Source organism: Rhinolophus sinicus, chromosome 17 (assembly GCF_057876585.1).
Source record: "Rhinolophus sinicus isolate RSI-liver-muscle chromosome 17, RSI-T2T, whole genome shotgun sequence".
Classification (NCBI taxonomy): Eukaryota; Metazoa; Chordata; class Mammalia; order Chiroptera; family Rhinolophidae; genus Rhinolophus; species Rhinolophus sinicus.
In genome coordinates this window covers 203,801,161-203,829,083 of record NC_142517.1, presented here as the reverse complement: position 1 = coordinate 203,829,083, position 27,923 = coordinate 203,801,161, and the positions used below count along the sequence as shown (strand labels likewise).

General features: G+C 43.1%; 2 protein-coding genes across 12 annotated transcripts in view; one reads left to right on the top strand and one right to left on the bottom strand.

Annotated features, from left to right (window-relative positions):
• Positions 1–396, bottom strand: part of AGFG1 (ArfGAP with FG repeats 1) — a 71,306-nt gene extending 70,910 nt beyond the window's left edge. For all 11 annotated transcript variants that reach the window (XM_074314337.2, XM_074314348.2, XM_074314351.2 and 8 more), the window contains exon 1: positions 230–396. In XM_074314337.2, coding sequence (XP_074170438.1) covers positions 230–396 — 167 coding nt within the window. The remainder of the gene's footprint in view (positions 1–229) is intronic.
• LOC141567456 (uncharacterized) lies at positions 395–27,048 on the top strand. The gene is made up of 3 exons (XM_088794458.1): positions 395–6,897; positions 7,475–7,550; positions 25,183–27,048. Exon 1 carries the CDS (start codon positions 395–397, stop codon positions 821–823), a length of 429 nt encoding a protein of 142 aa, XP_088650584.1. The 3' UTR covers positions 824–6,897; positions 7,475–7,550; positions 25,183–27,048.
• The last annotated feature ends 875 nt before the right edge of the window (positions 27,049–27,923 follow it).

Below are 27,923 nucleotides of genomic sequence, written 5' to 3'. Positions count from 1 at the left end.
CACGCCCCACCCACGCAGGCTGCCCACAGCCTGGACCCTCGCCCGGCGAAAGCGAAAGCGCATCCCCAGCCCCGCGGCCGGGGCCGAGCGCATCCCACCCGCCGGCCGCAGCCGCCCCGCACGCGAGCCCGCGCCCCAACTGCCGCCCCCGGCCCAGCAGGGGCCCCGCCGGCCGCCCCCTCCCGCCTCCCGGGGAAGGGCCCACGCCCGCCCCGCGGCCCCCACTCACAGGCTGCCGGAGCAGGAGGTGCAGACGAAGGAGCCGACCGTCATGTTCACGTAGGTGGGGCCGCGCTGGTCGCAGTCGAAGCACTTTCGGTTGTGCGGGAGGCCGGTCATGTCCCGCAGCATCTTCAGGTGCTTCTCCTCCTGCTTCCGCTTCGCGCTGGCCGCCATGGCCGCGGCGCCGAGGGAGGAGGCCGGCAGGGCCGGGAGCCGGGCGGCGCTGCGCCGGGGGCCCGCGGTCCCACGGGCCGCCCTGGCCGCGGCCGCCGCCCTCCGTCCGCGCGCGCCGCCCGCGCCCGACCTGGCCGCCGCCGCTCGACTCGACTGGGCTGGGCGCGGCGCGGGCGCTGCGGAGCGCGGGCTGACGGGCTACACCACCGGCCCGGCCGGGACGACCGCCGCCGCTGCCGCCGCCACCTTCCCGACTTCTCCAGAGGGGAAAAGACGAGGAAGGGGGACGGCAAGAGGAGGCCCGCCCCGGGCGGCCGGAGGCCAAGTGCCGGCCGGCGCCCCCTACTGGCCAGGAGGAGTCACTGCGGTCCCGCTGAGGCCCGAGTTGCAGCTGGGGCAAGTAGGGAAGACACAAAGGGGGGGATGATAATAGTAGACAATATTTGTTTCAGCTCTTAAATGTACTAAGCGCATTACATGGGTTACCTTCCTCCCCTGCGTATAACTCTCCAAGGGCTGCCCACTGCTTTGGGGATAATTGCAGGTTCCTCACCGTGCCCTAAAAAGCGCCCCATCAGCTAGCCCAGCCTAGCACACTTCATCCTGGTTTACACAACCACCATGGATTTCTCTTTGCACTGGACCTCAGCAAGCTCCCTTCCCACGCAGGACCCTTGCCCTTGCTGTTCTGTCTGTATCAGGATTTCTCAACCTTGCCACTACTGACTATCGGACTAGATAATTTGGGGGATTGGGGGCGGTGCTCTGCGTTGTAGGACGCTGAGCAGCATCCGGCCCCTTTACTGGTTAGATGCCAGAATGACCTCCCCGCCATAGTTTGGCAACCAAACATCTCCACACATGGCCAGATGGGGAGCCGTGGGAGATGAAATCAACCAGCTGAGAACCACTAGGACCCGAGGAAGGCCCCATCATCCATGCATCCATGGCAGGCAACTTCCCTCAACCCCATCGACCCATTTATTGTTGCAGCCCACCATCCTGCAACGTTGCTTTCCATGAAATTGCTGTATAGTGTTTTCTTCACGGTTCTTCCTGTCTGAAATCCTGCTGCTTATTTGGTGTTGACTATGTGTTGTTTGTGATCTCCCTTCAGGCTCCAAACTGTTCTGCCCTTCCCAGAGCCAGAGGCTAGGTTTATGGAATAAATGCATTCCATAGCTCTTTTCATTCTCACAAGAACCCTTTGAGGTAAGCATTCTGGTTCTTTCCATTTTACAAAATCTAGAAGCTGAAGCTCTGCAGGGATTAAGTAAATTTACCCAATGATACATATCTGAAAGCTGGGATTCCAACCCAGACAGTCAGACTGCAGGACCCAAATCTCTTAATCACTGTAAGAATCCACGTTAGAAATCATCCCTGCCCCTCATTTCCCAAAGGACAAGCTGGGGAGCTGAAGTTACAAAGTCATTTAGCTGGTGAATGGGAAAGTGGATTAGAATCCAGGTTTCCTACTTGCCAAGGCCAGCCTCCAGATATTAATATAATATTATGATTATTAATGTTTTCATATTAAAAGAAAGGGACAAACGGATGTTGGATTGGCCAATGGATTTTTTTTTAACTTTTACTTATTTTAAGTGTGGCTTTTCCAGGACCCATCAGCTCCAAGTCAAGTAGTTGTTTCAATCTAGTTATGGAGGGCGCAGCTCACAGTGGCCCATGTGGGGATTGAACCAGTAACCTTGTGTTAAGAGCACCACGCACTAACCAACGGAGCTAACCAGCTGCCCCTGGATTTTTTTTTTTAACTTTCTATTATGGAAAATATCAAACTCCCATGAGCCCATGGCCTACGTTCACCAACTATGAGCTCTTGGCTAATTGCTTTATCTAGACCTCCATCTTGCATGTCCCCCTCCTGTAATTGTGAAGCAAATGATAGATACCATGTCATTCATGTGCACATATTTTAGTGTGTATTGCTGAAAATAAGAACTTTCTCTTTTTTAAACTTAACTGCAATACTAATAGCATACCTAAACAATTAACCATAATCCCTTAAAATCGTCAAGATATCACAATATCCCACCAGTGTTCAAGTTTCCGATTATCTCGTCAATGTTTTAAAAAGATTTTTACAGTTTGTTTGAATCCACACATTGCAATTGGGTAATATGGCTCAAAAAGTCTTTTTAAGTCTAGGGGTTTCCCCCTCCATCTCCTTTTTTCCTTTCAATTCTTTTCTTTTAGGAACTGGACCCTTTGTCCTGTCGTTTCCCATAGTCTATGTCATTTGACATTTTTCTCTATCCTTTCCATTTCCAAAAAATAATGTGTTATTGAATCTGGTTCATGTGTATCCTGTTATTTTTTTTTTTTTTTTAAACCTTATTTCTTTGTGTTCTTCCACCAGGAGGCACATAATGGGGAATGGAGGAATCTTTCTAGCCTATCAGCTGAACTATTTCTATAAAGAAAGACCTCCCCTCATCTATTATTTGGTGTGGTTCATGTCAGAAAGGCAGGACAAATTTTGGTTCCTTTCCTTTATTCACAAGTTTTCAAAATAATGTGTTGCTTTCATATCGCCTTGTAATGGTGATTAATGTTTTTTATCAGTATCATTAACTCAAAAATTTCAACATATTTGGTATATTTCATATGTGTGGTACTCACATTGTCTCACCACTGGCCAGTAAGAGCCTCCTAAACTTGGCTCTTGAGTCTTTTTGCAACACCCTTGACTTAAGGTCAATTGGAATGCCATTGCAGCAAGGCCCTAGGCAGTTTTCAGAGATGAGAACGCTGAAATGTCCAAATCTGAATGGACCGAAACAGAAGGCTGCCTTCCCATACCCACTCTGGCTAAATATTAATATAAGACACCGGCTGTCTCTTATTCATCACCAATAAATGCACTTACCCAACAGCCAATGGCTTACTTCTTTGTTTTTCTATTTGTAAAGCTTATGTGTCATTTGTATGTTTTCTGCTTATACATCTCTCCATGGTCTATCATCTGATAAATGCCAAAACCAGAGGGTGTGACTGCAGCACCGTGTGCAAACAGTTTAATAAGTGGTTGTTTTATTATTGTTGTTTCCAAGACACAGGAGAAGGTATTTCCAGACTATTAATCTGTAGAAAGGTGAAGTTCAGGTGAAGTCCAAATGTCTTCTCCTAGTAAAGCTGAAAGTCCATATGACCTGCTGAATTTTGGGTTTTTATACCATATATAATATCAAAGTAGGTTTCTACTTTTAAAAATCTCAAGGAGAGTTTTCAGTGTGTCAAGCAAGACTATGTATTAACTTTAATTTTCTTACCTTCACAACAACCACAGAAGGAGGTATGATTATCCCATTTTATGTATGAGGTAATCAGTCAGTTTCAGGCTCTGAAAGGTTGGTTTGCCTGAGGCTATGCCAGAAATGAGGCATGAAGCTGGGATTCAAAACCAGATCTGGCTGTAAGGCATCAGCTTCTGTTTCCGGTAACTGAATACTAACCCTTCTTATAGGATTTGCAATGCATAAATTACCGCCAGAGATGTTAACACTGTAGCCAGAGTGACCTTTCAAAATGCAAATGGGATTTCAGACATCCCAGTCTCCTCCTCCTGCTGAAAGCCTTTCTGTGACTTCCCATTGCTCTTAAAATGAAAGAAAACATAGAAGGCCCAGAAGCCCTGCCTTTGTTTGTTTCCTGCCTGCCCTGTGAGGTCTCCCCGACTTTGCCCCAGCCCCCCTCTGCCTCAGGTGTCCCAGACACCACCCTAATCTCTTGCACTCACCCCACTTCCCTCTCAGTCTGTTATATTCTCTTCTCTCCCACCTCAGGGCCTTTGCACATGCTATTGCTGCTTCCATAAACAGTCTTCCCTCTCCTTTTTCCCTTCTCATCCCTCAGATCCAGCTCAATATCTGTTTTCAGAGATCCCTCCCTGTCCTGCTAACCAAGTCAGAGCCCATAATATGTGTTCATAGTACCATGTACCTATTTACACTGCATCATGATGTTTACACATGCCGTCAGGGTCCCTGCCCTGCACTGCACTGTAGGCTGCATCTGGAAGGGGACCAGGTCTATGTTTGCTCACCATTATTTCTCCAGCACTTAGCATAGGACCTGGCACTTAGAATGGGCTCAATAAATACTGGTTGAGTGAATGAATAAATAAAAGCAGCGATGGGGTGCCAGAGAATAAAGCCTCCCTCAGTCCTACGCTGTATATTCAGCATCCTATCTATCACTGTCTCTGCTATTTTGGCTCCCAGAATGACTACAGTTCTGTCAAAAGCTACAATAGTTTTCTTAAGGAACTCTCAAATTCTGAAATCAAGCCTCCTGACAGTAAGAGTCTAAAAGCTGACTTACCTAGAAGCTCCCACCTGTCTTATCACAAGGGCTGACTCAGAGAAAATGTCCTGAACAAACCCTGGTGTTTGGTGAGCGATCAAGCTGCCAACTCATCCTAGGCCACCCCACCCTAGGCCACCCCACCCTCCTTGACTGCCAGCCAGGCGCAGAGAGGAGGTCTCTCTGTGTCTTCTCCAGAGCAAAGCAGGACAGGTAATAACAAATATCATGGGATGACCAGTGATGGCTTCGTCCCTTGGAGTACTTGAGCAAGGAGAGGAGGGCGCCGCATTCATGAAGGACTCAAATTTACACTTTTGACAGTATCTCTGAGTGTCCAGGAGATGGGTGCACTGACAGAATACAAAGATGTTGCCAGCCACACAGGCACGTCGCATGTCCCATGTCCCTCCTGCAGCGCACTTGGAATTCATACTTTCCATAAGTCCTAGAGTGCCACAATCGCCGTTTTATTTGCTTGTGTAGTAAAAGAGCTCATTTATTGAGTATGATTATTAAAATATGCCACAGTTCTCGTGGCCCTGTTTTGACATCTTTCCATGTTTTAATATTCTGGGAGCCTTGAAAAAATTGAGGTGGCTGGGAACCCTCTATGAAGTGAGCCCCCTGCTTCTCCAAGCCCCTGGACTCCCAACTGTCTCTGCCCAGCCCCAATCCTTGAAGCGCAGAGCCTCTCAGAAGCGCCCCCAAACCTAGTTTCAGGCCAGTGAGCTGGGTTGTTGGGGATCCTGATTCTCCACTTCAGATCTTTCTGGAGCTGTCCAGATCTTGCTTTTCCTCAGCCCCCTGATGGCTGAAACTGATCGTGATCAGGGAGAGGAGTTACCTGACAGCTGTGAGATTTGCAACCTAGGAAAACTGGCGCTGTGGGTTTCGCCTTTTATTAACTTTCCGCTCTCCCTGTAGCGTGACTTTTTCCAGCTTGTGGCTAAGGAGCCAATGCTAACTTTTATGGCCCGTTAAAGTAATGCACAAGGAAAGTAATGTTGGCCCCATTAACTCCCCGGGGCCCCAGCAGGTTTCACAGAGTGAATAATCATCACAGGATCTCATGTATAAAGCACTGGGGAATAATATTCAACTCGATTTTTTTCCCCTTTCTTCTTTTGATAGTGCCTTCCTTTAGCTGTGGTTTGATTATTTTTAACATTGCTTCCTGACTTCTTTTTAGTTTGTAAGAAGCAGTGAGATAGGAAAAGAAGAGGGGGGGAAACCCCCCATTCACAAGCGGTTGGGGTGCACTTCCTGGAAACATCGGCGTGGTTTCTGGGTATACTCTCAGCGCCAAATCTAGACACCTGGAGGACCCATCTCTCAGTACCAGTGTTGTGAGACTGACAGGCAGTCACCTGGCTTTCTTCTCCATACAGAAGCCAGGAGACACCTCTCTTGTGTCGAAGACTTGCTCTCCTTCCTGTGTTCCTTTTACAGTGTCCGTCGGGAACTCTCCAGCTGCGTTCTCTAGCTACTCAGGGAGCAGGGATCAGTTCATAACCTTCTGTGTCCTTAGTTTGCCAGCGCATGGAAGGATTGTGCCCGTTGGTTGACTGATCCAACCTCAGGCCATTCCGGAAACCCGGAACAATTGCAACCAGACTTCAGTTATGCATTTATCAGAAAGGCATTTTCTGAATTTTAGAGGGAAATCAGAAGTATCTTTCAGTCGTCATTCATTCATTCAGTAAATATTTATTGAGCACCTACTATCTGCCGGACACTGCACAGGGCCCCGGGGGCTCAGCAGTGAACAAGAGAGCGCCTCCCCTCCTGCAGCCTGTGTTCCCCGGAGAGGCAGAGCAGACAATAAACGCGTTAATAGAAGTGGGCCAGTTGATGCTAAGTACTCTAATGGAGAATGAGGCAGGGTAAGGGATATAGTGGGAAAGGAGAGGGTGCTGCTGGGTGGTTGTGGTCAGGGCAGGCCTGGAGGGAGGTGAAGCCCAGGAAATTCTAAGCCTGGCACATAGCAGAGATCACAGGTAAAAAGGCCTGGCATGGAGACCCTCCAACCCAGCAGCCTCTCTTCCTTGTCAGTTTGTGCCAGAATCAGGAATCCTGGGGTGCCCTGGTCGCCTATAGGAAACGTGAATCATCATCTTTGGAAGCCAAGGGAGAGAGAAAGGACCCTGCCTCTGCAGCAGGAAGACTCTCAGGGTAAGAAACGCTCCATTCACAGTGTCAATGGAACGTTGTTCTTGCCTGTGACCAGAAAGAGAAAGGGGACCTTCCCTTCTGGTTCAGGGGAAAGAAAGGGGCCCCTGTGGGGGAGAGAAACCTGCTGTAGTTATCAGAAAAGAAACACCAATGGGGCTTGTGAGACCTACAAAAAAGGAAGATGGACCCCACCCCCCCACCCCTCCATTCCCCCGTCAATCCTTCGTTTTGAAGGGACCAGATGGAGACATTTTAAAAGTAGGTCTCTAAAAAATATTCATCTCTTTCCTTTTCTATTTTTCACCTAATTCTGGCAGATGGGGTAATGGCTCATTATACAACATGGAGTAAAGTGAACGCAGAGTAAATCTCTTGAGCCCAGTGAATGATGTTGCCATCACACCGCAGCCCCTGAGAAGGGAAGCAATTGCACAGAACTCCAGTGTTGACAGCCAATAAGGATGACTAATATTTCCTAAGCACCCATAGATGTGCAAAGCACGCTCTGCAGAGGAATTCCATTTAACCCTCACACCAACCTGCGGTGGTAGGTTTGACTATTGTGCCCATTTTACAGATGAAGAAATTAAAGCTGCCGAGCTGAAGACCTTGCCAAGGTCATACAACTGGACGTGATGGAGCGGTGATTAAAGGTCAGTGGTGTCACTTTGGAGTCCATGATTTAATCTCTATGGTCAGGACTGTCAGTTGGACGCTCCTGTGAGTCAAACCCAGTCTTACCTGAGAGCAGGAAAAGCCCAGAGGAATGGAGGCTTTTCTAGTCTTGATCTGGCCCATGGGATGCGAACACCAAACCCCGTGGGACACAACTGGGCTGGTATAGCCAGAGGTTTCTGCTTTGTTAGGATGCCACCCCGCCCCGCCCCCCAAGCTTCAGGCTGTGCACTTTTTACTCAGGAAGTTGTTCAGATGAGGAGAATTACATGAAAAGTTACACACACCAAGCTCTCACAGTGAAAACTTCTCGAACATTCATTTAGGTAGTGGTTGCCCTATAGATTTGTTCTCCTGGAATGTGCATAGAGCCATCTAGCAGAAGTCTGCTTCAGAGGTAGGGGTGCCCCTGGGGTAAGTTTACTGGAAGAAGCTCATAGGCACCTTTACCATAAGACCAACCTACTGCTCTACTACCGTGTTTCCCCGAAAATAAGACTGGGTCTTATATTAAGGTTTGCTCCAAAAGTCACATTAGGGCTTATGTTCAGGGGATGTCATCCTGAAAAATCATGCTAGGGCTTATATTCGGGGTAGGGCTTATTTTCGGGGAAACATGGTATTAGTCACCATCCCAGGTCTGGGGCTATTCATGACTCAGCAGGTTATGGTAAGGATTGAATGAGAAAATATACTCAGCATACACACCTGGGATGAATGTAAACACTCCTGATCACTCTTCTCAGGATTGCAAATGTGCCTACTAATTTCCTCTTCTTCACGCGTGTGTTCCCTATAAGGTACCAAGTCTGTACCTTTAGCCACAATTCGCTAGAAGCAGCTGTAAGTGAACCCCTGTGGGTTCCTGGCGACCCTTTGATCAGAGCGATGCGTCACTCTGATTGGCTGAAATCACTTGTGGCCTGAGTGGTCTGCAAGGCAGTCTGTGATGCACATGAACAAATGTTTTACTCCACATTAGTCTTCATTTGTTCTAAGTGAATATCTGACAATGTTCAGTTCAATAGATTCTGCAGATGCAGTGCTCCAAACACGTCTAACCACAAAAGCTACGTGTTCATTTAGTGTTGTTTTATTTGGGGGGGTGGGGGAGTGTGTGTGTCTGCATGTGTGTAGGAAGTGGTGACAAGTTTCTTTAATCAGGTGTGTATCTCCTGTATGTACCTGCACAGGGAGAGACAGTACAGCAGGGCAGTTATGAGCACAGTTTCTGAGTCAAGCTGTCTGGATTCCAATCTTGGATCTTCGCTAGGAGCTTGAGCAAGAAACTTAAACTTTCTGTGCCTCAGTTTTCTCACCTGTAAAACGGGAATGATACTATCACCAACTTCATAAGGTTGCTATGAGGATTAAGTGATTTAATATACAAAAAGTACTACAAATGGTGTCCTGGCAGATGGTAAGTACTCTACAAGTGTTAGCTGTTATTATATTCCCTTCTCTTCCCATGAAGCACCTCCCCTACAATCCAGCTAGAGTAAGCAAGCAAATTTTATGTGTGTGTGTGTGTGTGTGTGTTTGTGTGTGTGTGTTTTATTCTACATAAAACATAAACACAATCTCATTTTTAAAACACTTCAAACAGTGCTGCTGCTGTGGGTTAAATAGTGTCCCCCCAAATTCCCATTCACCAGGAACCTCAGGATGTGACCGTATTGGGAAACAGGACCTTTGAAGATATAATTAGTTGGGGATCTTGAGATAAAATCATCCTGATATAGAGAGGGCCTTAAATCCAATGACTGGTGTCCTTTAAGAAGAGGCGGGGACACACAAATACATAGGAAAGGAGACCATGTGACAATGGAGGCAGAGACTGGCGTGATGCTGCCACAAGCCAAGGAACACCTGGCACCCCCAGAAACGGGAAGAAGTGAGGCAGGATTCTTCCCCAGAACCTTCAGAGGGGGCATGGCCCTGCTGACACCCTAATTTTGGATTTCTAGTGTCCAGAACTCTGAGACAATAACTTCCTGTTGTCTTCAGCCACACAGTTTGTGAAACTTTGTTACAGCGGTTCTACGAAACTAACACAATTAGTAAAGCCCAAGTTCACCCATCCACACCCCCTCGCCCAGCAGGAGTGTCACTTTGTTACCTTTCCAGACCTTTTTCTGTTCTCTTACACACATATCTAAAGTATTTCTTGGAGATGACAGCAACCACATTTGGTGATTATGGATAAGCTTTTCACTACGGCAGCCCAACATTCCACCACCTTGGTGGCAGCAGGTGACTGTCACCACAGCTGGGACGAAGCTTCCTGCTGCGGCCTCTCCCAGGGGACCACGTGCACCAGAGCGTTGCCTCTGATTTAAAGCCATGTAAAGACAAGGAAATGCTTTAGAATAAGGTTTCCTTTTTCATAACTGGTGGGCTTTCAGGGTAGTTTTAATAACCTTGCTTCCTCTTTTTTTATGCCGTTTTGGTCTACCTTAGTCATCGTCTAAAATCTGATTAATATGTGTCCACAGATAGTAATATGGGTCCATTCTCTGTAAGAACCCGAAGTTGCCATTTGAGAATAAGGCTTTGCCACCCACGTCTCCCAGCTGTGAGCATGATACATAGCTAACGATTACACCAAAAGGGATCATCATATACAAAGTTTCAAATTAAAAGATATTAGAAATCTCCTAGGCCAGTGACTCTCAACAGTTTGGGGGTTATAGCCCCTTTTGAGAATCTGATAAAAGATGCCAAACCCCACCCGTTCCCTGAACAACGCACTGAACATATAGAATATATTCTCAGGCCAGTCCTTGTGCCCAGGCTAAAACTGCCTTCTTTGTTTGACATATGAGGAAAATGAGGCTCCAAAAAGTAAAGCAAAAAAGGTCTCAGAGGTATCTGGTGGCAGAACCAGGACAAGCACCCAGATTCTAAGTGACCAACCATCTCCCTGAGGCGCGCGCGCTCTCTCTCTCTCTCTCTCTCTCTCTCTCTCTCTCTCTCTCCCCCCCCCCCCCACATCCTTCATGTTAGATTTTTGAGAAAGGAACAAATAGACAAACACAAGTTGCATCGTGAAGTTCAAAGACAATGACAGAGTAAGGTACGGTGTGGCATTTTACATCTTATCGCTCTAAATATTAAAGACAAGGAGCTCTATGTATCTACTACACTGAGCTCAGAGCCCAGTGCTGGCCCCCATCTCGCCTCTGTTCTTCGCTTGCCTCACCAAGCATTCCAGAACTACTTCTGGAATGTTCCAACCTTGTGTTTGTCTCGGTGTCCCTTGACTCGATTTGTCTTCTGTGACATACCTGCACTGCCCCCAAAGGGAAGTACCAAGTTAGCTTCTAGCTAATGCTCCTCCAGAGGGGAAGAAATCACCTGCCAGGAATGGTGCAGCCTTGCTGGGGAGGGTGTAAAACACGGAGTGCAAGGAATGGACTGAGCAGGAGGTTGTGTTGTGTTTTGTTTTGTTTTCTAGTTCTAAGTCTGGTTGAAAACAATGTAAACCAAGGTGGGTTTAATATTTTCTGATTTGACTTTTCAAATCGTTTGGTCTCCCTGCTTCCACACTCAGCCTCCCCTCCTGTCCGTTCTTAACCCCGTACGAGAGGGGTCCTTTTAAACATTCAGTCAGATCCTGACATGTGGCTACTCAAAATCCTCTAATGCGTGCCCCTCTCCCACCTCTGTCCTCCTCTTCCGCAAGCCACCTCTTCTCTCTGCCCCAGCCTCTGACCTACTTGCCACATTGACAAGACACCAGGCTCCTGCCTGGAGCCTTTACTCTAGCTGTTGCGCCTGCTTTAAGCCAGATGTTCACTTGACTAACTCCTTCACTTCTCTCCATCTCACTTTCTCAACAGGGGCCTGTCCTGCCGGCCCCATTTAATATGGCAACCTGTCCCCGCCCCTCCTACACACCCAGCTCTCCATCCCTTTACCCTACTTTCCTTTTCATTTTTTCCAGAGCAATTACAAATTTCCTAGAGACTACCTATGTGGTTCTCTCACTTACTATGTTTGTTGCTTATTATCTAACTATCTCCCATGAGAATGTAAGCACCAGTGATACAGGTTAGCTAGCATGTCCCTAGGTAGACAGGGAGGTCCTTGGTGGAATAAACAAAGACAGCCATATCCTAAAACTTCAGGTTTTGAAATCACTCCTTCTTCTCCAGGACATAATGTAACAAGGCCTTGAGGTTAATCATAAAATTCCTTTTGGCCTGACAAATGGAGCAGATCTGATGGATAAGAGTGGGTTACTTTGCTGATTCCTTTAGGATGGGCAAACAGAACAAACCTGGTAGACGAATTTCATTAGAAGGCGCCAGTTCCTTTCTTCAAACAAGTTCCCTTCTTCAAATAGCTCCCCTTCCCCAAACAGGCAAGGGAAGGTATAAAAGTAAGAGCTTTTGCCTCAGTGGGGGGGGGGGGGGGGGGGCACCCCCATTCGGGGACCCCCGCCCACTCGGGAGCTGCAAACTCTTCTCCTGCTTCTAATAAACTATCCTCTTTTTAAAACTTTTTGCCTCTCCCTGGTCCTTGTTTCCATTCTTCGGCTTCACGAGACACATTCCTGGCCCACACTCAGAAACTGCTCGCAGATCCAACATCACCTACATCACCAGGAGGGCAGGAATCTTTTTCTGCTTTGTCACGGATGTGTTCCAACCAAGTGCCTTGAATAGTGCTAGGCACTTAATATTTGATGAGTATATGGATGAATGAATAAATAAATGAGTGAATGAAGCCTTTGTTCTGGGATGACTACTGATTAGTAGCAAAACTATCACCTCTGCGGGGTTCTTTTCTAAAGTAAAGGGAAGAGGGGATATCAACATTGTGGGAAAGGATGTACAGACCATAACGTTGACTTACAAAGCTTCCAGCAGCTAGTTTTTAAGGATAATTTTTTTTTTTAAAACAAAAGAAGGTTACAGTGTATCTTTGGGTTTTTCTGGCAAAAAACACATGGTTGCGTAGATTAGTTTAATAGAACACTAGGTTTTTCCCTCATTGGCTAGGAGGCAGAAATGCGTGTACAAGGAAGTTACTTAAAAGTCGTAAATGTTTTGCCAAAGAAAGATGCTTTTGTGGTTTAAGGATGGAATAATTTATGCTAAGTACCTTTCCTGACTCCAATTTTGCATGCAGAGGTGAGCTCCTGTGATTAGAAGCCAAAAAGCCTTAGTGAGACATGCTCTGTGGACTGGTAATGAAGTGAGAAGCCCCAGGGTAACACTCAGGCAGTGTAATGTATTACCATTGAATAACCGTCACCCCATCCAATTAACTTTTGCCGAGGAAGCAACCTTGAATCTAAACGCGAACAATATGGGGGTGTATAAAGATGTCATGATTCTACTGAAAAGAAAGGCTGACACTTTCGGTCCAATGACATGTCCATAAAACTCTGAATTTGAGAAAAGAGAGGAAATGTCCTGCAAAATAACATTACCAAGTAAATGTACCCTGAGTTTTTTATGCTTCTTAAGGAAAATGTGCATTTTTATGGTCGTTTGCGTTCTAAAGACGGAAGAGTGCGTCTTGCTTCCTTCAATGCGCTTTTCAGAGTTGCTTGTCACGATCTAGATGCGATGTGATTACACGAGCACAAATGACGTTCTCCTGTGCACGTCTCCAAACACTGTGAGTCTAACCTTTTTTTAAAAATACACGTAATCTAAGACCTGAGGAGAGGCACACCACACGAAAGCTTTTCAGATGAATCTCTGGTCAAAGTCAAAGCTGAGCAGCATTTGCTGGACAGAGAAGGGGATGAAACCTTGGTTTCTTAGACAGGAGAGCCATCTAAGAACACCCAGGCCACACATTTAAATCCGGCCTGGATTTGCAAAATTCAGCACCTTCCTTGTTGCTGCATTCACAGTCAACAGGGATTAACCCGGGCTCCATGGCGGGCCACTTTCTGTGACCCTCTGTGGCCACCGAGACAACCCTGTCCCTCTTGCCCTCTCATCCCTAAACATTTCCCATCACACAGAGTTTTTTTCTGACCGTGCCTCTTTCTCCTCTTTACACCACTCCTTCTCAGGAGAGGAAGATCCTGAGTTTTCGCTCATCTTCTCTGCTCCTGTAATGCTCCCCATCCCCCATCTCCCATCCCTCTTATCCCACCCCCTGTCCCCTGCCCAGTACAGCACTTCTGAGCTGCAGCTCAGGAACCAGACGACTTAGGTCTAGGCCCTGCTCTGCCCCCAATCATATGTGGGACTTTGGATTGGTCACCTCAACTCTCTGAGCCTCAGTCTTCTCATTTGCAAAACGGGGATGACAACACGAACCATGTCTGGGTGAGTATTCAATGAGATAATACATGTAAAGTGCTTCGAGCAGTGTGTGCACATATTAGCCACTGCTACCATTATCTTCCAATGCAGAAATCTATTCATCCTTCAAGCCCCAGGTCAGATTTTAATATTCTACAAAGTCTTTTCAGGTTTTCCCAGCCAGATCTAATGGTTCTTGTTTATTAATTTCAACCCTTGTAATGCTAGGTTGATACTTTTTCTTATCCCTTGGAAAGGTACCCTTTACTGGGCAGATAGGTATATTAGGTACTCGGCTCAAGACTTCACGTGTCTGGTCATGCTTATTATTATTATTATTTTTTAATATATAGGACTTTATTGGGAACAGTGTTTTTTTCCCAGGACTTTTTTCCAAGTTAAGTTGTTGTCCTTTCAATCTTAGTTGTGGAGGGTTCTGTGTAGCTTCAAGTTGTTGTCCTTCCAGTCTTAGTTGTGGAGGGCGCAGCTCAGCTCCACGTCCAGTTGCCGTTGCTAGTTGCAGGGGGCGCAGCCCACCATCCCTTGCGGGACTCGAGGAATTGAACTGGCAGCCTTGTGGTTGAGAGCCCACTGGCCCATGTGGGAATCGAACCGGCAGCCTTCGGAGTTAGGAGCATGGGGCTCTAATTGCCTGAGCCACCGGGCCGGCCCTGTCATACTTATTTTTGAAAAGCAAATATTGCTACTTCCATTTTCCCGATGAAAAAGTCAACACATAGAAAATAAGCTACTTTTCTAAATTCACAAAGTAAGCATAATTAAACTCATTTGTCTCCTTGACTCCTAGATTAAATGCTCTCCGAGGGAAAACCAGCATCTCTTCCTCAGGTTTCTGTCTCCTGTACCTTGTATGGAGAAGGTGTTCGTAAACACCAAGTGTGGTTGATTTGAAATAAATGCATATACGGTTTGGCTACATGGCGTCTGGCGATAGACTCTGAATTGGCATGCATATTGCATTATGTGATCTCCAGTGCATTTTCACATGCATTATCTCATTAAAATCTCACAATAATTCTGAAAGGTATGTTTATTGGTATTGTCTCCATTTCTCAGATAGGAGACTGGGAGGCAGAGAGGTTAACTGGCTTTCCCCAAACCAAATTGCCAATAGTGGCAAGGCTAGGACTCCAATCCAGCTGTCCACTAGAGCACAATTACCTTTTCCCCAATACCACCTGAGACCCAACCAATGTCACAATATCTTGGAGACAAAAATAAACCCGGTATGAATCTCAAATACTGCAAAAGAGTCAATGGCCGTAGATTAGCAGAAAACACAAGACTGTTTTCCCAGAGTTCAGTTCTTCAGAAGGAGGAAGACAGACAGACCCATGGCCTGGCCAAGTTAAAGAGATCCAATTCTCATTCTGTGGGACTGGGAGGGAGGGGATATTCAGCTCAAGTAGTTCCTCTCATCCAAACTTGACTTGATATACAGTTATAAGCCAACGGATTGTTAGGAACTGTAAATTTTGACCATCCTCATTTGTAAGAATTCCCTCCCGTAGCATTCTTTCTTGTCTGTCTGAAAGGTCAGGCATAGCCTCATTTCAACATCTCTCTGACAGTCTCTACAAAGGAGTTAGACTGGGTGATGTAATTGTTTGTATGTTTCTAAATATGAAAGAGCAGGTTGGTGTGTTATACAACAGAGATAGAAAAAGAATGGCTGTGTCTTTAGTAACATGCCCCACTTCAAGCAGCAGCCAGTATTTACTGGGGAGTTTGTTCATCACAGATACGTAGAAAGAATGAGAGCAGAAATGCTGACACACGTTTGCAAAGGGAATGATTGTAGCACCCGTCTAGAGAGTTGCACTAATATCAGTCTGTGCCTTTCTGCATCTGATGGGGTTGGAAAGGAGCTTGCCGGCATTATCTTGCCTTCCAGGCAGACTTACTGGGGTAGAGCAAATACCAGACATGACCGTGGTATCTACAGGGTCGTTTATTTAACGTGCTATCTACTGAACACAATGTACAAAGTCCTAAGCCATGTGGTAGGAGAAATAGAACAAGGAACCAAGCGCAGACTCTTCCCTCCAAGGGTTTCTATATAATAGGAAAGGAAACCTCAGTGACCTCAAAACATGACAGAAAGTGAAGTGTCACAGGAGCCATGAGATAATGTGCTATGGCAGTTCAAAGTTGTCGCGATGTCCTCAGTCTCAGATAAGGGAAAGGAGACTTCAGGGAGGAGGTGGCAGTTCAGAGGGGCATGATTTGGAGGGCACTTGGCCTTGGAAAGAGAAAACATCCCAGGAGGAAGAAACAACCTGGGCTAAGGCTGGAAGTGGAAAAATGCAGGATCTGGACAAAGAATACGTTGTTACCAGTGTAGGAAAATTGAAGGTCAGACTTTTAATGAGAATTTCTATTATGGAGGTTTGGAAAGCATTAATAAGGGTATCTTTAAATAAAATGAAATTCTTATCAGTTTACCCAGTCACTTGTCAGACCCCCCCCCCCTCCCTTCTCCTAGCAGAAGATGTTTACAGACATATAAAGCTACATGTAAGGCGCAGCCAATGGGCCAAGCTCCCATTAGGAAACAGTTCACTGAATAATTTTATCTTTTACAAGATCTGTCCTAGATTCATACAATATGAGAAGTGCTGCAAGCTACAGAGAAGCTAGTAAAATCTACACTCCCTTCTTTACAGAGCTTCGGAAGGCAGCTGCTTGATTTTAAACGTGCAATTGACTATTAACAGTATGCAATACTTGTAGTGACACATCCATGCCTCCTGCTTGATTTCACAATCCAGATGTATTGAATCAACTTTTCTTCTATGTGTGAACACTAACAAAAAAATAAAAGAAAGGAAGGAAGAAGAGAAAAAAGGAAAAAAGGAGGGAGAGGGGGGAAAATGGCTTCCTTTTTGTCCTCAAGTCTCAATTTCTGCATTTCATAATTTAGCTGAATCTAAGAAGCATAGTGTGATCTCTTTCCCAAAAAGGAAAGAAGGTATTTTCCTGCCAAACTGAATATATAGATTTGGCTGTGGTTTTAAACATATTTCAAATCTTGTTTTGTGATTATATCTTAGCTCCATCTATATACGAATGTGCACTGGACCTGACTACAATAAAAGTAGCTGACGTTTTTACTTTACCTTAAATCTCTAACGCTGTCTACCTTATGAAAAACTTACCCTGCAATGTTGTGTTTGGCCCAGCCCACTGAAAAAATATCTCTCTCTCCAGGAGAATTTGACCCTGTTCCCATTGTTTTCTCAGCATGTTTTCAGTATCAGCACATTGATTATGCTGTCATTAGCCAGAATACTGAGACAGGGCAAAGATCTATTAGATCATTGCAGTCCATTCCTGAAGCAGGGCCTGAGTCCCCTGGGAGAGACTGTGACACACCTTCTTGGCAAATGACCAAAGAAAATGCAGCGGCATGTACAATTTTGCCCTGCTACAGGTCTTAATTTTTTCAAGTTTCTGAAATAACTGCCTGAGACTCTTCACAAAACAGTTACACTTCTGAGTTCAGGTCAGTTGTTCTTAACTGGGGCAATGTTTCCCCCTCCTATACTCCCCTCTCCACTGAGACATCTCATTGGCAATATTTGGAGACATTTTTGGTTGTCACAACTTGGGGAACAAGGGGGGTGCCACTGGAACGTGTTGCATAGAGGCCAGGGACACTGCTAAATATCCTACATTGCAAGAGACAGCACCCCCCACCACCACCACCGCCAAAGAATTTTCCAGCCCCAAATGTCAGTGCTGAGGTTGAGAAACTGGTTTAGGTAAGCTTTTTTTTCCCCTGCTGTTTATTCACTCAGCTCCACACAAAACAAATTTTGTGGCTCGGAGGAACACGCATTATTCTACAATAAACTATAACAAATAAAATTCTGAGTAATTCCAGTTCTCAGTCCAAATATAAGCAAGTATTCACAAGCACACAGAGAAACAAGAGCACCTTTTCTAGTTATTGCAAAAGTTAGACTGTATTGAATTTAATAAGATTCCAGATCAAGTAAACTACATTCTAGAGACATAATGAGAAGGAACCATTAAATGCTTCAGAAAGAAAAGAAATCATCATACTTGCCTAAATCATTAGTGCCCTATAGTCAATCAGAAGCTTATATTTTTGTTTCTGCATATTCTTCACGTATAAGTTTTTACAGGCAGAGTAGATCTTTAAAGTCAGAACCTTAAGTGAAAAACTCTGGTAGCAAACAAATATCTCAAGAGTATTCAATAGACCCTCTATGTCCCCACTCTCCCACCAAGTCCATCATCCATTCTTTTTTAGGGAGTAAAGGAGGGCAGAGAGAATGTCAGGTAGAGTGGAGAAATAGAATAAGGACAAGGTAAGGAAAGGAAAGATGAAAGGAAAGGAGAGGGAGAAACCAAAATTGTGTTTCTTCAGGTTGGAGAGGACCTTGGCTGACAAAACTTCCTCGTTGGTTGTTCAGCCCCAACTTTCCGTGGAATTTGGCACTGGCCTTGATCTCATCTGACCTGCTACAGGTCAGGGGAGGTTATAAAGAGGGAAAAAAATGGATCAAACAATTTATTGTATGCACTGTTGCTGAAATACTCATATCAAAAAGGTAAGCAGTATTACAGATACATTAGCTTAAGGTTATCACACGCCATAATATTTTTGCTTGCTCAGAGTTTTTTGTTTGGGGAATCTGAGTTAATATTTTCAGACCAAAGAGATGTTATCAACTCCAGGTTAGCTCAGATATTTTGAAAGTGTGCGGAGCAAGCCAGATCCACTGCAAATCCTTGTGAAATATGTGGGGCTTTGTTTAACTCTTTGATGTCACTGGCAGAATAATACCTGTGTACTTGAAAGACTAAATAAAGACTTTTACTCTTTAGCCTATGAAGGAGTTATCCCTCCCCTGAAATGGTGCCTTGATTATGACATTCTTCCCCCTCCCCCGCCCCAAACAGAATCAAAGTTGGACTGCAGAAAACTGTACTATTGAGCTAACTTAAGTTCAAATCTGTCACTTGCATTCAGTGACAACTCTGTTACATTTCCTAATGGGCTGTGTCTGATCTTCGGGCATTTCCTGGGGTATTTATGAGAATGGGACAGCTCAGGCTCAGTGGCATCTTCTTGGTGATATTTAGTACAAGAGGCTTCTTTGCAAAGCGTATAGTCTAGAACCTTCATCTTTATTATTATTAAAATCAGTGGCCCTATTGAATGAGGCTGCGCAGGGCAACTCAAACAGGAATGCTTCACTAGGAAGAGGATAGCACTGCTCACAGCAGAACCAAGAATCCGTGAGGCAGGTCCTAACATTCTCTCTAAGCCAGGGAGAAGCACTATTAATAGTTCCTCATGTGTTCTCCTAGAAATTTTCAGACAGGAGAATAGAGGAAAAACTATTTTTTTTCTGTGCCCCAATTTTTCTTTTTCTTTCTTTCTTTTCTTCTTTCTTTTTTCTTTCTTCCCTTCCCCTTCCCCTTCCCCTTCCCCTTCCCTCCTTCCCTCCTTCCCTCCTTCCCTCCTTCCCTCCTTCCCTCCTTCCTTCCTTCCTTCCTTCCTTCCTTCCTTCCTTCCTTCCTTCCTTCCTTTTTTAATTTCCAGAGCTCATAGTACTTTATGTCACCACTAAATGCTGATCAGGCCAGTCCCCTAAATATCTCAAGCTCTTCACATTAGGGAGATAATTAGAATGATGTCTTAATATTAGTGGTAGACATTAAAGAACCATTTTTGCCAGCCTTCAGTGTTTCTAAGTTTGTCTGCTTTTAATCCAAGTTCCCAAGTTCATTTTGGATTTGGTAGCTGTTTTTCTTTAATTACCTTAAGGGCTTCATTTAGTGAAATTAAGTGGAGCCCTAAACTAACATTGATCCTGCAAATCCAGGGAGACCGTGTGGAACTAGGATGTTTATTAGAGGTGGTCCAAAATCCTTGAAGAGCTTGATGCTTCAGGATGCTGTAACCTCGATATTCCCTTCAAATCCTAAAATGAGAACACATCACTTTCCTGGGCTGTCTTCCTGGCTGGTTTCCTGTTCTCCATGGACATATCTTTAACTTTTGTAGTTTTTAAACACGTACCAGAAAGGAACTACTGGATCTAGGTTTGCCCCCCAGGCTCACCGTGACATTATCTTAGCCTTCGGTCTGCATCTGGGGAAACTCACCAACTTACCCCAAGCCAGTAAGGGGCTGCCACTGGGAGACAGCCCCTTCCTATTCCCAATCTGGCACTCTCTGGCTCTCTGTCCTCTTGGAATCAGAGCTCAGGCTGAGTCATCTCTCCATACGTCTGTGGATTCCTCCTTGTGGCTGTAGTCAACATGCTCCATCTGGCTCTAGCCTGAGGCCTTTTAACATATATCATCCCGGACAGAAAACATGGGGAAGTGACTTTCCCTCTTAAACTCAAGTCAGCCCAGAATCTTAACTCCCTGATATGACCTCATTGATAGAAATAAAACAGAGTAAACTTGCAGGAAGAGAGAGGCATAAATAAAACCCACAGCATGAGTAAGGGCAACAGGGAGAGCAGGATGGATTTCATTAGTAGGCTCCATCACCCCTCCTGAACCCCAGTTTTGCTCAGGACAACTCTCAGGTCCTCAGGAGCAGCGGACTCCCAAGGATGGGAGAGAAAGCCTGGATGGTCTGTCCGTCTGGAATCCCAGCCCCCATCCCCACCTTTGCCAGCAGTTGGTTCAGTGATGGGTGAGCAAGCCAATGAGATGAGAGGGGAGGTTTCCTGGGGGCATCCCGTGGAAATCTCCTCACTATAAGGACAAAGCAACTGGAAGAGAGGGTCTTCCTCTTCCTCCACCCTCATTCTGTTAGGATTTGAGGCCCAGAACCTGTCAATATTAGCCTGCAGATGAAGTCAGCCCATAGAGGAATGCAGCGCTCAGGGAACTGGGGCAATGGCCTTAGGATTCGGTCAACCCTGACCGTGCCCTAGCAACTCTCCAGTTGTGTGAGCCAAGACTGTTCCTCATTGTCTAAGCAGTTAAGTTCAATATCTGTTACTTGACACCAAAAGCATTCTACATGATACAAAGATAGAGAAGCCAACATCAAAAGAACAAAAACAGAATTTCTACTCCACAAACCATATTTTGTCCTCTTGGGCAAAGTAACTGCTTTGGAATAAAGTACACTGTGGGTACTTTCCAGTCCCCTTACGGTTTCTTTGAATTTCTATAACATATTTGTTTTGGCTTTTTTTTTTCTTTATGGAATGAAGACTCAAATTGTGTAGTTTCTTTTCTTTCTTTCTTTCAAATTAGAACACTAGGATGGAGCTAAATGTATTAAAATAATAGTCTCAATGAGAATAGCAATTGTATTCAAGGTACTGGACTAAATATGGGAGTTATGGGAAGAGGTATAAAGAAAGGTGAATAACATGGCACTAGACTTAAGATGCTTTCGTTTTGATTCCATCCCCATAGAACCATGGAGAAAGAGCAGTAGCCTTGAAAGTAGCCTTGAGTAGAGGTGACATTTGACCTGAGATTTGAAACATGTTTTGTTTTTTTGTTTTTTTAAGTAAAGGAACTGCAAACATAAAAAGTATAGGCAATTACATAATAAGCACTCATATAATCACCAAACTGTTTTTATAAATACTAACACGTTGCCATGTTTTGCTTCAGATCCATTGTTTAAATTAAACTTTTTGTTTTGAGATCATTGCAGATTCATCTGCAGATGTGAGAAAGAACACAGAGAGATCGCTGTGATGTTTCTCCAGTTTCCCCCAATGGCAAACCTTGCAGAACTATAAGACAATATCATACCCAAGACGCTGACATTCATACCGTCACAGAAATTTGCATCACCCCGAGGACCCCTCAGGGTGCCCTATTATAACCACACGAACATCTCTCCCCCTATAACCCTCTCCTTAAAACCTGAAAACTACTCATCTGTTCCCCATTTCTATACATTTATCATTTTATGAATGTCACATAAATGGAATCATACAGTAATGCAACCATTGGGATTTGCTTTTTCACTCGGCATAATTCCCTGGAGATTCATCCAAGCTGCTGTGGGTATTAGTAGTTAATTTCTTTTTCTCACTGCAGAATACCTATGGTATGGATGTACTACAGTTTGCTTAACCATTCCTCCATTGAAGGACATCCGGATTGTTCCCAGTGTTGGGCTATTATTAATGAACATTGTTATTATTGCCACAAACATCCATGTACAGGTTTTTGTGTGAATGTAAGTCTGCATGTCTCTGGGACAAATGCCTAGGACTTCAATTGCTAGGTCCTAGTAGCTGCATGTTTAATTTTTTTAGGAACTGCTAAACTGTTTTCCAGAGAGTCTGTACCATATTAGATTTCCACCAGTAGGGGACGAGTGACCAAGTTTTCTGCATCCTCGCTGGCCATCTTGGGTTGTCACTATTTTTTAGTTTAGCCATTCTGATAGGTATTTAATGATATCTCATTGTGGTTTTGATTTGCATTTCACTAATGACTAATGATGTCAAACATCTTTTTATACACTTATTTGCCCTCTGTATATCCTCTTCAGTGAACTGTCTCTTCGTGTCTTTTGTCTATTCTATAGGTTTTTGTTTGTTTGTTTGTCTGTTTTATGGTTGAGTTTTGAGAGCTCTTTATATATTCTATAAACTAGTTCTTTGTCAGATACATGGTTTGCAAATATTTTCTCCCATTCTGTAGATTGTCTTTTCATCCTCTTAACAGGATCTTTTGCAGAGAAAAAGTTTTTAATTTTATGAAGTCCCATTTACCAATTTTTCCTTTCAGGGACTGTGCTTCTGTTGTCAAATGTAAGAACTCTGCCTCGCCCTCGCTCCTGAAGATTTTTCTATGTTTTCTTTTAAAATTTTTTATGTTTTACATGATGTCAATGATCTATTTGGGGTTAATTTTTTATAAGGTTTGAGACTTAGGTTGCAGTTTGTGTTTGTCTATGGATGGTTGTTCCTGTGTTTCTGCACCACTTGTTGGAAGGGCTTTAATTCCTCCACTGAACTGCTTTGCACTTTTGTCAAACATTAGTGGAGCCTATTTGTGCAGGTCTATTTCTGGATTTTTTATTCTGTTTCATCATTTATTCCGATCTATGTGTGTATCCTTCCACCAATGCCACACAGTCTTGATTACTGTAGCTATATTATCAGTCTTAAAATCAGGTGGGCTACTTCCTCCTCCCACTTTATTCTTCTTTTTCAAAATTGTTTTGGCTATTAGGTTGGTGCAAAGGTAATTGTGGTTTTTGCAATTATTTTTAACCTTTTAAACCACAATTACTTTTGCACCCACCTATATTTTAGTTCCTTATCCTTTCCATATAAATATTAGCATAATCTTGCCTATATCTATAAAAAAAATCTTGCTGGGTGTTTTTTTTTTTTATAGGAATTGTGTTAAAACTGTATATAAATTTTGAGAACATTTACATCATTATTTTATTGAGTATTCCAATCCATGCACACAGTCTGTCTCTCAAAGAAGTAGATCTTTGATTTCTTTCATCAGCATTGTGTGGTTTTCCACAGACAAATTCTATACTTGTTTTGTTAGATTTACACCTAACCATTTCATTTTTTAAGCTATTGTGAATGGTATTGTATTTTTAATTTCAGTACTCACGTGTTCATTGCTAGTATATAGAAATACAATTGATGTATGTTTGTCTTGAATCCTATGACCTTGCTAAACAAATATTAATTCTATTCTAGTTTTGTTTTGTTTTTTCCTTCTTGGGATTTTCTGTGCAGACTATCTTATAACCTTCCTGGGGACAAATTTTGAAATGCTGTATTTCCATTTTCATTCAGGTTAATGTATTTTTAAGTTTCCTTTCAGACTTCCTTTTTGAGTTATCTAGCTGTTTATTGTTTAGTTTCCAAGTGTTTAGAGATTTTCATGCTATCTTTCCATGGTTTACTCCTAGTTTGATTCCTTTGTGGTTGGAAAATACACTTTGTATGATTTCAATTCTGTTAAACCTTTTGAGGCTTGTTTTGTGACCCCAGATATGATCTATCTTGGTATATGTTCCATTGATACCTGGAAACAATGTGTATTATGATGTGTTAGGTAGAGTGTCCTATAAATGTCAGTGGTTATTGGTGGAAGATTTTCTATTTAGTTTTTCTATCACTTGTTGAGAGAAGAGTGTTAAAGTCACTATAACTGTGGATTTGTTTATTCCCTATTTTAATTCTAACACTTCTTGCTTCACATATTTTGCAGTTTTATCATTTGGTGTGCACACATTAAAGACTGCTGTGTCTTCTTGGTAAATTGGCCCCTTTTAAATCAATATATAATGACTCTCTTTGTCTCTGGTGATTTTCTTTGCTCTGAAGTTTATTTATTCTGATATTGCTTTAGCTACTCCTGCTTTCCTTTGACTAGTGTTTGCATGATAGGTCTTTTTCCACCCTTTTACTTTCAATGCCTATCAATATTTGAAGTAAGTTTCTTGTAAGAGCGTGTAGTTGGGTCATGCTTCTTAATCCAATTTACCAATCTCTGTTTTTAAAGTGGTATATTAAGACCAGTTATTGATATGTTAGGGCTTAAGTCTTATATTTTGTTGTTTTCTGTTTATTTTTTTATGTTTCTGTTTTCTTTTTTTCTGCCTTCCTGTGGGTTGCCTGAACATTTTCACAGTCACTATGGAAAACTGCTTAGTAGTTTCTTTTAGAATTAAACATGTACTAACCATACAAGCCAGCAATCCCTCTTCTGCATTTTCACTTAAGTGAAATAAAAATCTATGTTCACACAACAACTTGTCTGTAAATGTTTATAGTAGCATTATTTGTAGTTGTCAATAATGCTAAATAAGCTAAATGTCTCTCAGCTTGGAATTGGATAAACCAAGGTTGATCCACAAAACGGAATACTATTTAACTATTAATAAAGAACTATTGATACAGCAACTTGGACAAGTCTCAAGGACATTATGTTGCGTGAAAAAATACAATGTCAAAAAGTTACATTCCATATGATTCCATTTATATGACATAGTGTAGAAGACTATAGTGACAGATTACAGATTAGTGGCTGCCAGAGAGTGGAGAGGTCTGGGGAACCGGGTGAGGTTTGACTATCAAGAGGTTCCACAAGGGAATTTGCACGTGTGTAATGAAACCGTTCCGTGTCTTGATTGTGGTGGTCATAATATAACTGTATGCATTAGCCAAAACTCATAGAACTGTACATCAAAAAAGGGTAAATTTTACTGTACATTCCTAAAAAGTAGAGAATAAAATTTATATGAATGTCGTCATACTCTGCTCATCTTCTGCAACTTTCTTATTTACTCAACATTTTTTTTTTTCAGATCTATCCACATCTGGAAAAAATTTCAAACAGGTACAAGAATACATTCCAAGTGGTAGGACTATTAGGAACGAAGATTCAGAATTGTTATGACCGTAGATTCATCTGTGCACTCGATTCTAAAATGGAAAATGTCATTAAGTGGAGCAGGTTCCAGATGATTTCCCTGCAGAACATCACTTTGACATGAAGGTTGACAGAGGTTATCTGTCACAAGCCATTGACCCTGACCTTCAAGGCTGTTATTCTGAAAAGGTGAATTCTTACCGGGACCTCAGCTATCTCAACATTAAATACAGGACACAGTGGAAACTAGTCTCTACATTCTCTCTAATTTGTTTTTGTCCAATCATGTAAGAATCAAATTTATTTACACGTACTGTATCGAAAAAAACAACCAGATAAGTTCTAGTCCTATTCTATCAACTAAATAGATGGCAAGTCATTTAACTACTCATAGTCACTTTCCTCTTCCATAAAAAGTTTCAGTGTGTTAGATTATTTTACATCTCTTTCCACCTACAAAATATTATATTAATCAAAACTCTGAAGTATTCAATCGTCCATTCAACTGCCTGATATGTCTCAGGAATGTGTCTAGGTGCCCGAGGTACAAATAAGAATAAGAAGAGTCCCCAGTTTTGTGGGGACAACAGCACAGCCATAGTACAATGGGTTGGTTGGTCATGGCCTCATGGTGGGGATGGCCAACTAGAGAGCAGCTCACAGCCCATGTGGGAGTCAGGGATGGACCTGAAGGGTGAGAATGCCAAATAAGCATCCAGACCAACTCCTCCCCCACCCACCCCGAAGACACACACTCAATTCACTGCTGCTTCTCTTTTCTTCACATCTGATTTTGTTTGAGAAAGAAAAGAAAAGGCCTTTCCTTTGCTTCCGCTTGTCTGTCAGTGGCTGTAAATGAACAGGAATCTATAGACTCAGTCATACTTGACGCTCCCATGTAGATCCTCTCAAGTCTTCGTTTCTTACTTAACAAAATCTACAGTGAAGGCATCTGAAACTAGATAGCCTAGTGCTTCAGTCAATGTAAAGCTGTAAAAGCTTTCCCTGTGGTGAGTAAGCATTTAGAATCCGGTCATTTTGGGTTTCTTTTTAAAGTGGTAAAAGCCTAGCTTTGAGAAATGTGTATAGCACATTTTCCCACACTTCTTCTAAAGAAACAACAAAGTAAATAAATACTCGAGAAGATGATTTTAGAGAATGAACACAATTCCTGCCCATTAATTACCACATGGTTTGATGCCAGGAATGTTCATTTAAAAACTATTAACCCAGAAGGTTAAATGACAAGGGAAATGATTGTGGTAAAAATCTAATGGTCCATTAATACAATCTCACATGTATGTGGAAAAGTATACAAATATTAAATGTGGAACAAATATTATATTTGTATTAGGAATATATTTGTCAAATGAGGGAAGGGTTTCCTTATATACTAGAGAACCTCAATTAACCAGAAAGCTTTTATTCAAGTTTAAGTAAGAAACGAGAAATAATTTTTAGTCCTTTAACATCATTGTTAAGACTCTTACAAAAATATATAAGCGTTCCTGACTTCCCAAGCGCAGAAGAATTATCACAGAAGAGCTAACCCATGAAAACTGAGGTATCAAAACATCCATAATGGCTGAGCTCAGTGATACCCAGGTTGAACCCCAGTATTCAGAACCTCAGATGAACCCTAAAGAATCCCTTTGGAGAGATAAATTCCTGATGCTGGGTTTGAAGCATTAAGTTTTTCCTTTCACGGAGAACTGACTCTGGGTGATGAACACACAATGGGATTTATAGATGATGTAATACAGAAGTGTACACCTGAAATCTATGTAATTTTACTAACAATTGTCACCCCAATAAATTTAATAAAATAAAATTAAAAAAAAAAAAAGCCAAAAAAAAAAAAAAAAGTTTTTCCTTTCACAACAGTTTAGCAAAGGACAACTTCCACCTCACTTACTCTGGCCAGTTGAGATTTCACTGTCTTCAGAGAAGAAAGCTTATGTGCAGAGAGGCTGAATAATATTTTGGATCTCCAGGAGTAGTCCCCCACAATACTTTTTAGTTACAAATGGGGAAATAGTAACCTTACAGTGGGGAAACCTGGCAGACACCGCCTTAACCCAATAACCAAAGAACCTTGCTGCAGAGGGTGGGATAATCAGCAGTATGCATCTCCTGATAGGATGTCCTGAGTAGGACTCCACCCCTCTCCTGTGATGTCCCTGCCAGAAGTGCATACCTTGAATCTGGTCATGAGGAAACAGCCAACAAACCTGAGTGGAGGGACAGTCTACACAATAACTGGCCTGTACTCTTCAAAAATATCAATGTCAGGAGAAGGAAAGACTCAGGAAACTGTTCCAGATCAGAGTAGACTGAAGTGACAAGATGACTAAATTCAAATTTTGGATTGTTTTTGCTATAAAAGACAATTGGCAAATCTTAATAAAGTCTGTAGATTAGACAATAGCATTGTTTCAGTGTTAATTGCATGGTTTTGATCACTGTTCTGTGGTCCTGCAAGAGAATTCATGGTTTTAGGAAACACAAACAAATATTTGGGGAGTAAAAAGGTCATCATATCTGCAACTTACTCTCACATGGGCAAGAGAGAAAGTTTTGCCTGATGAAAATGTCCCAAATCTTGACGGTGGTGGTGGTTACATGAACACATATGTTTATCAAAAGTCATCAAACTTAAATGCATGAATTTAATTG

Excerpts from the sequence above, each read along its gene's own strand:
- LOC141567456 (XM_088794458.1), top strand. The coding sequence starts at position 395 with ATGGCCGCGGCGCCGAGGGAGGAGGCCGGCAGGGCCGGGAGCCGGGCG.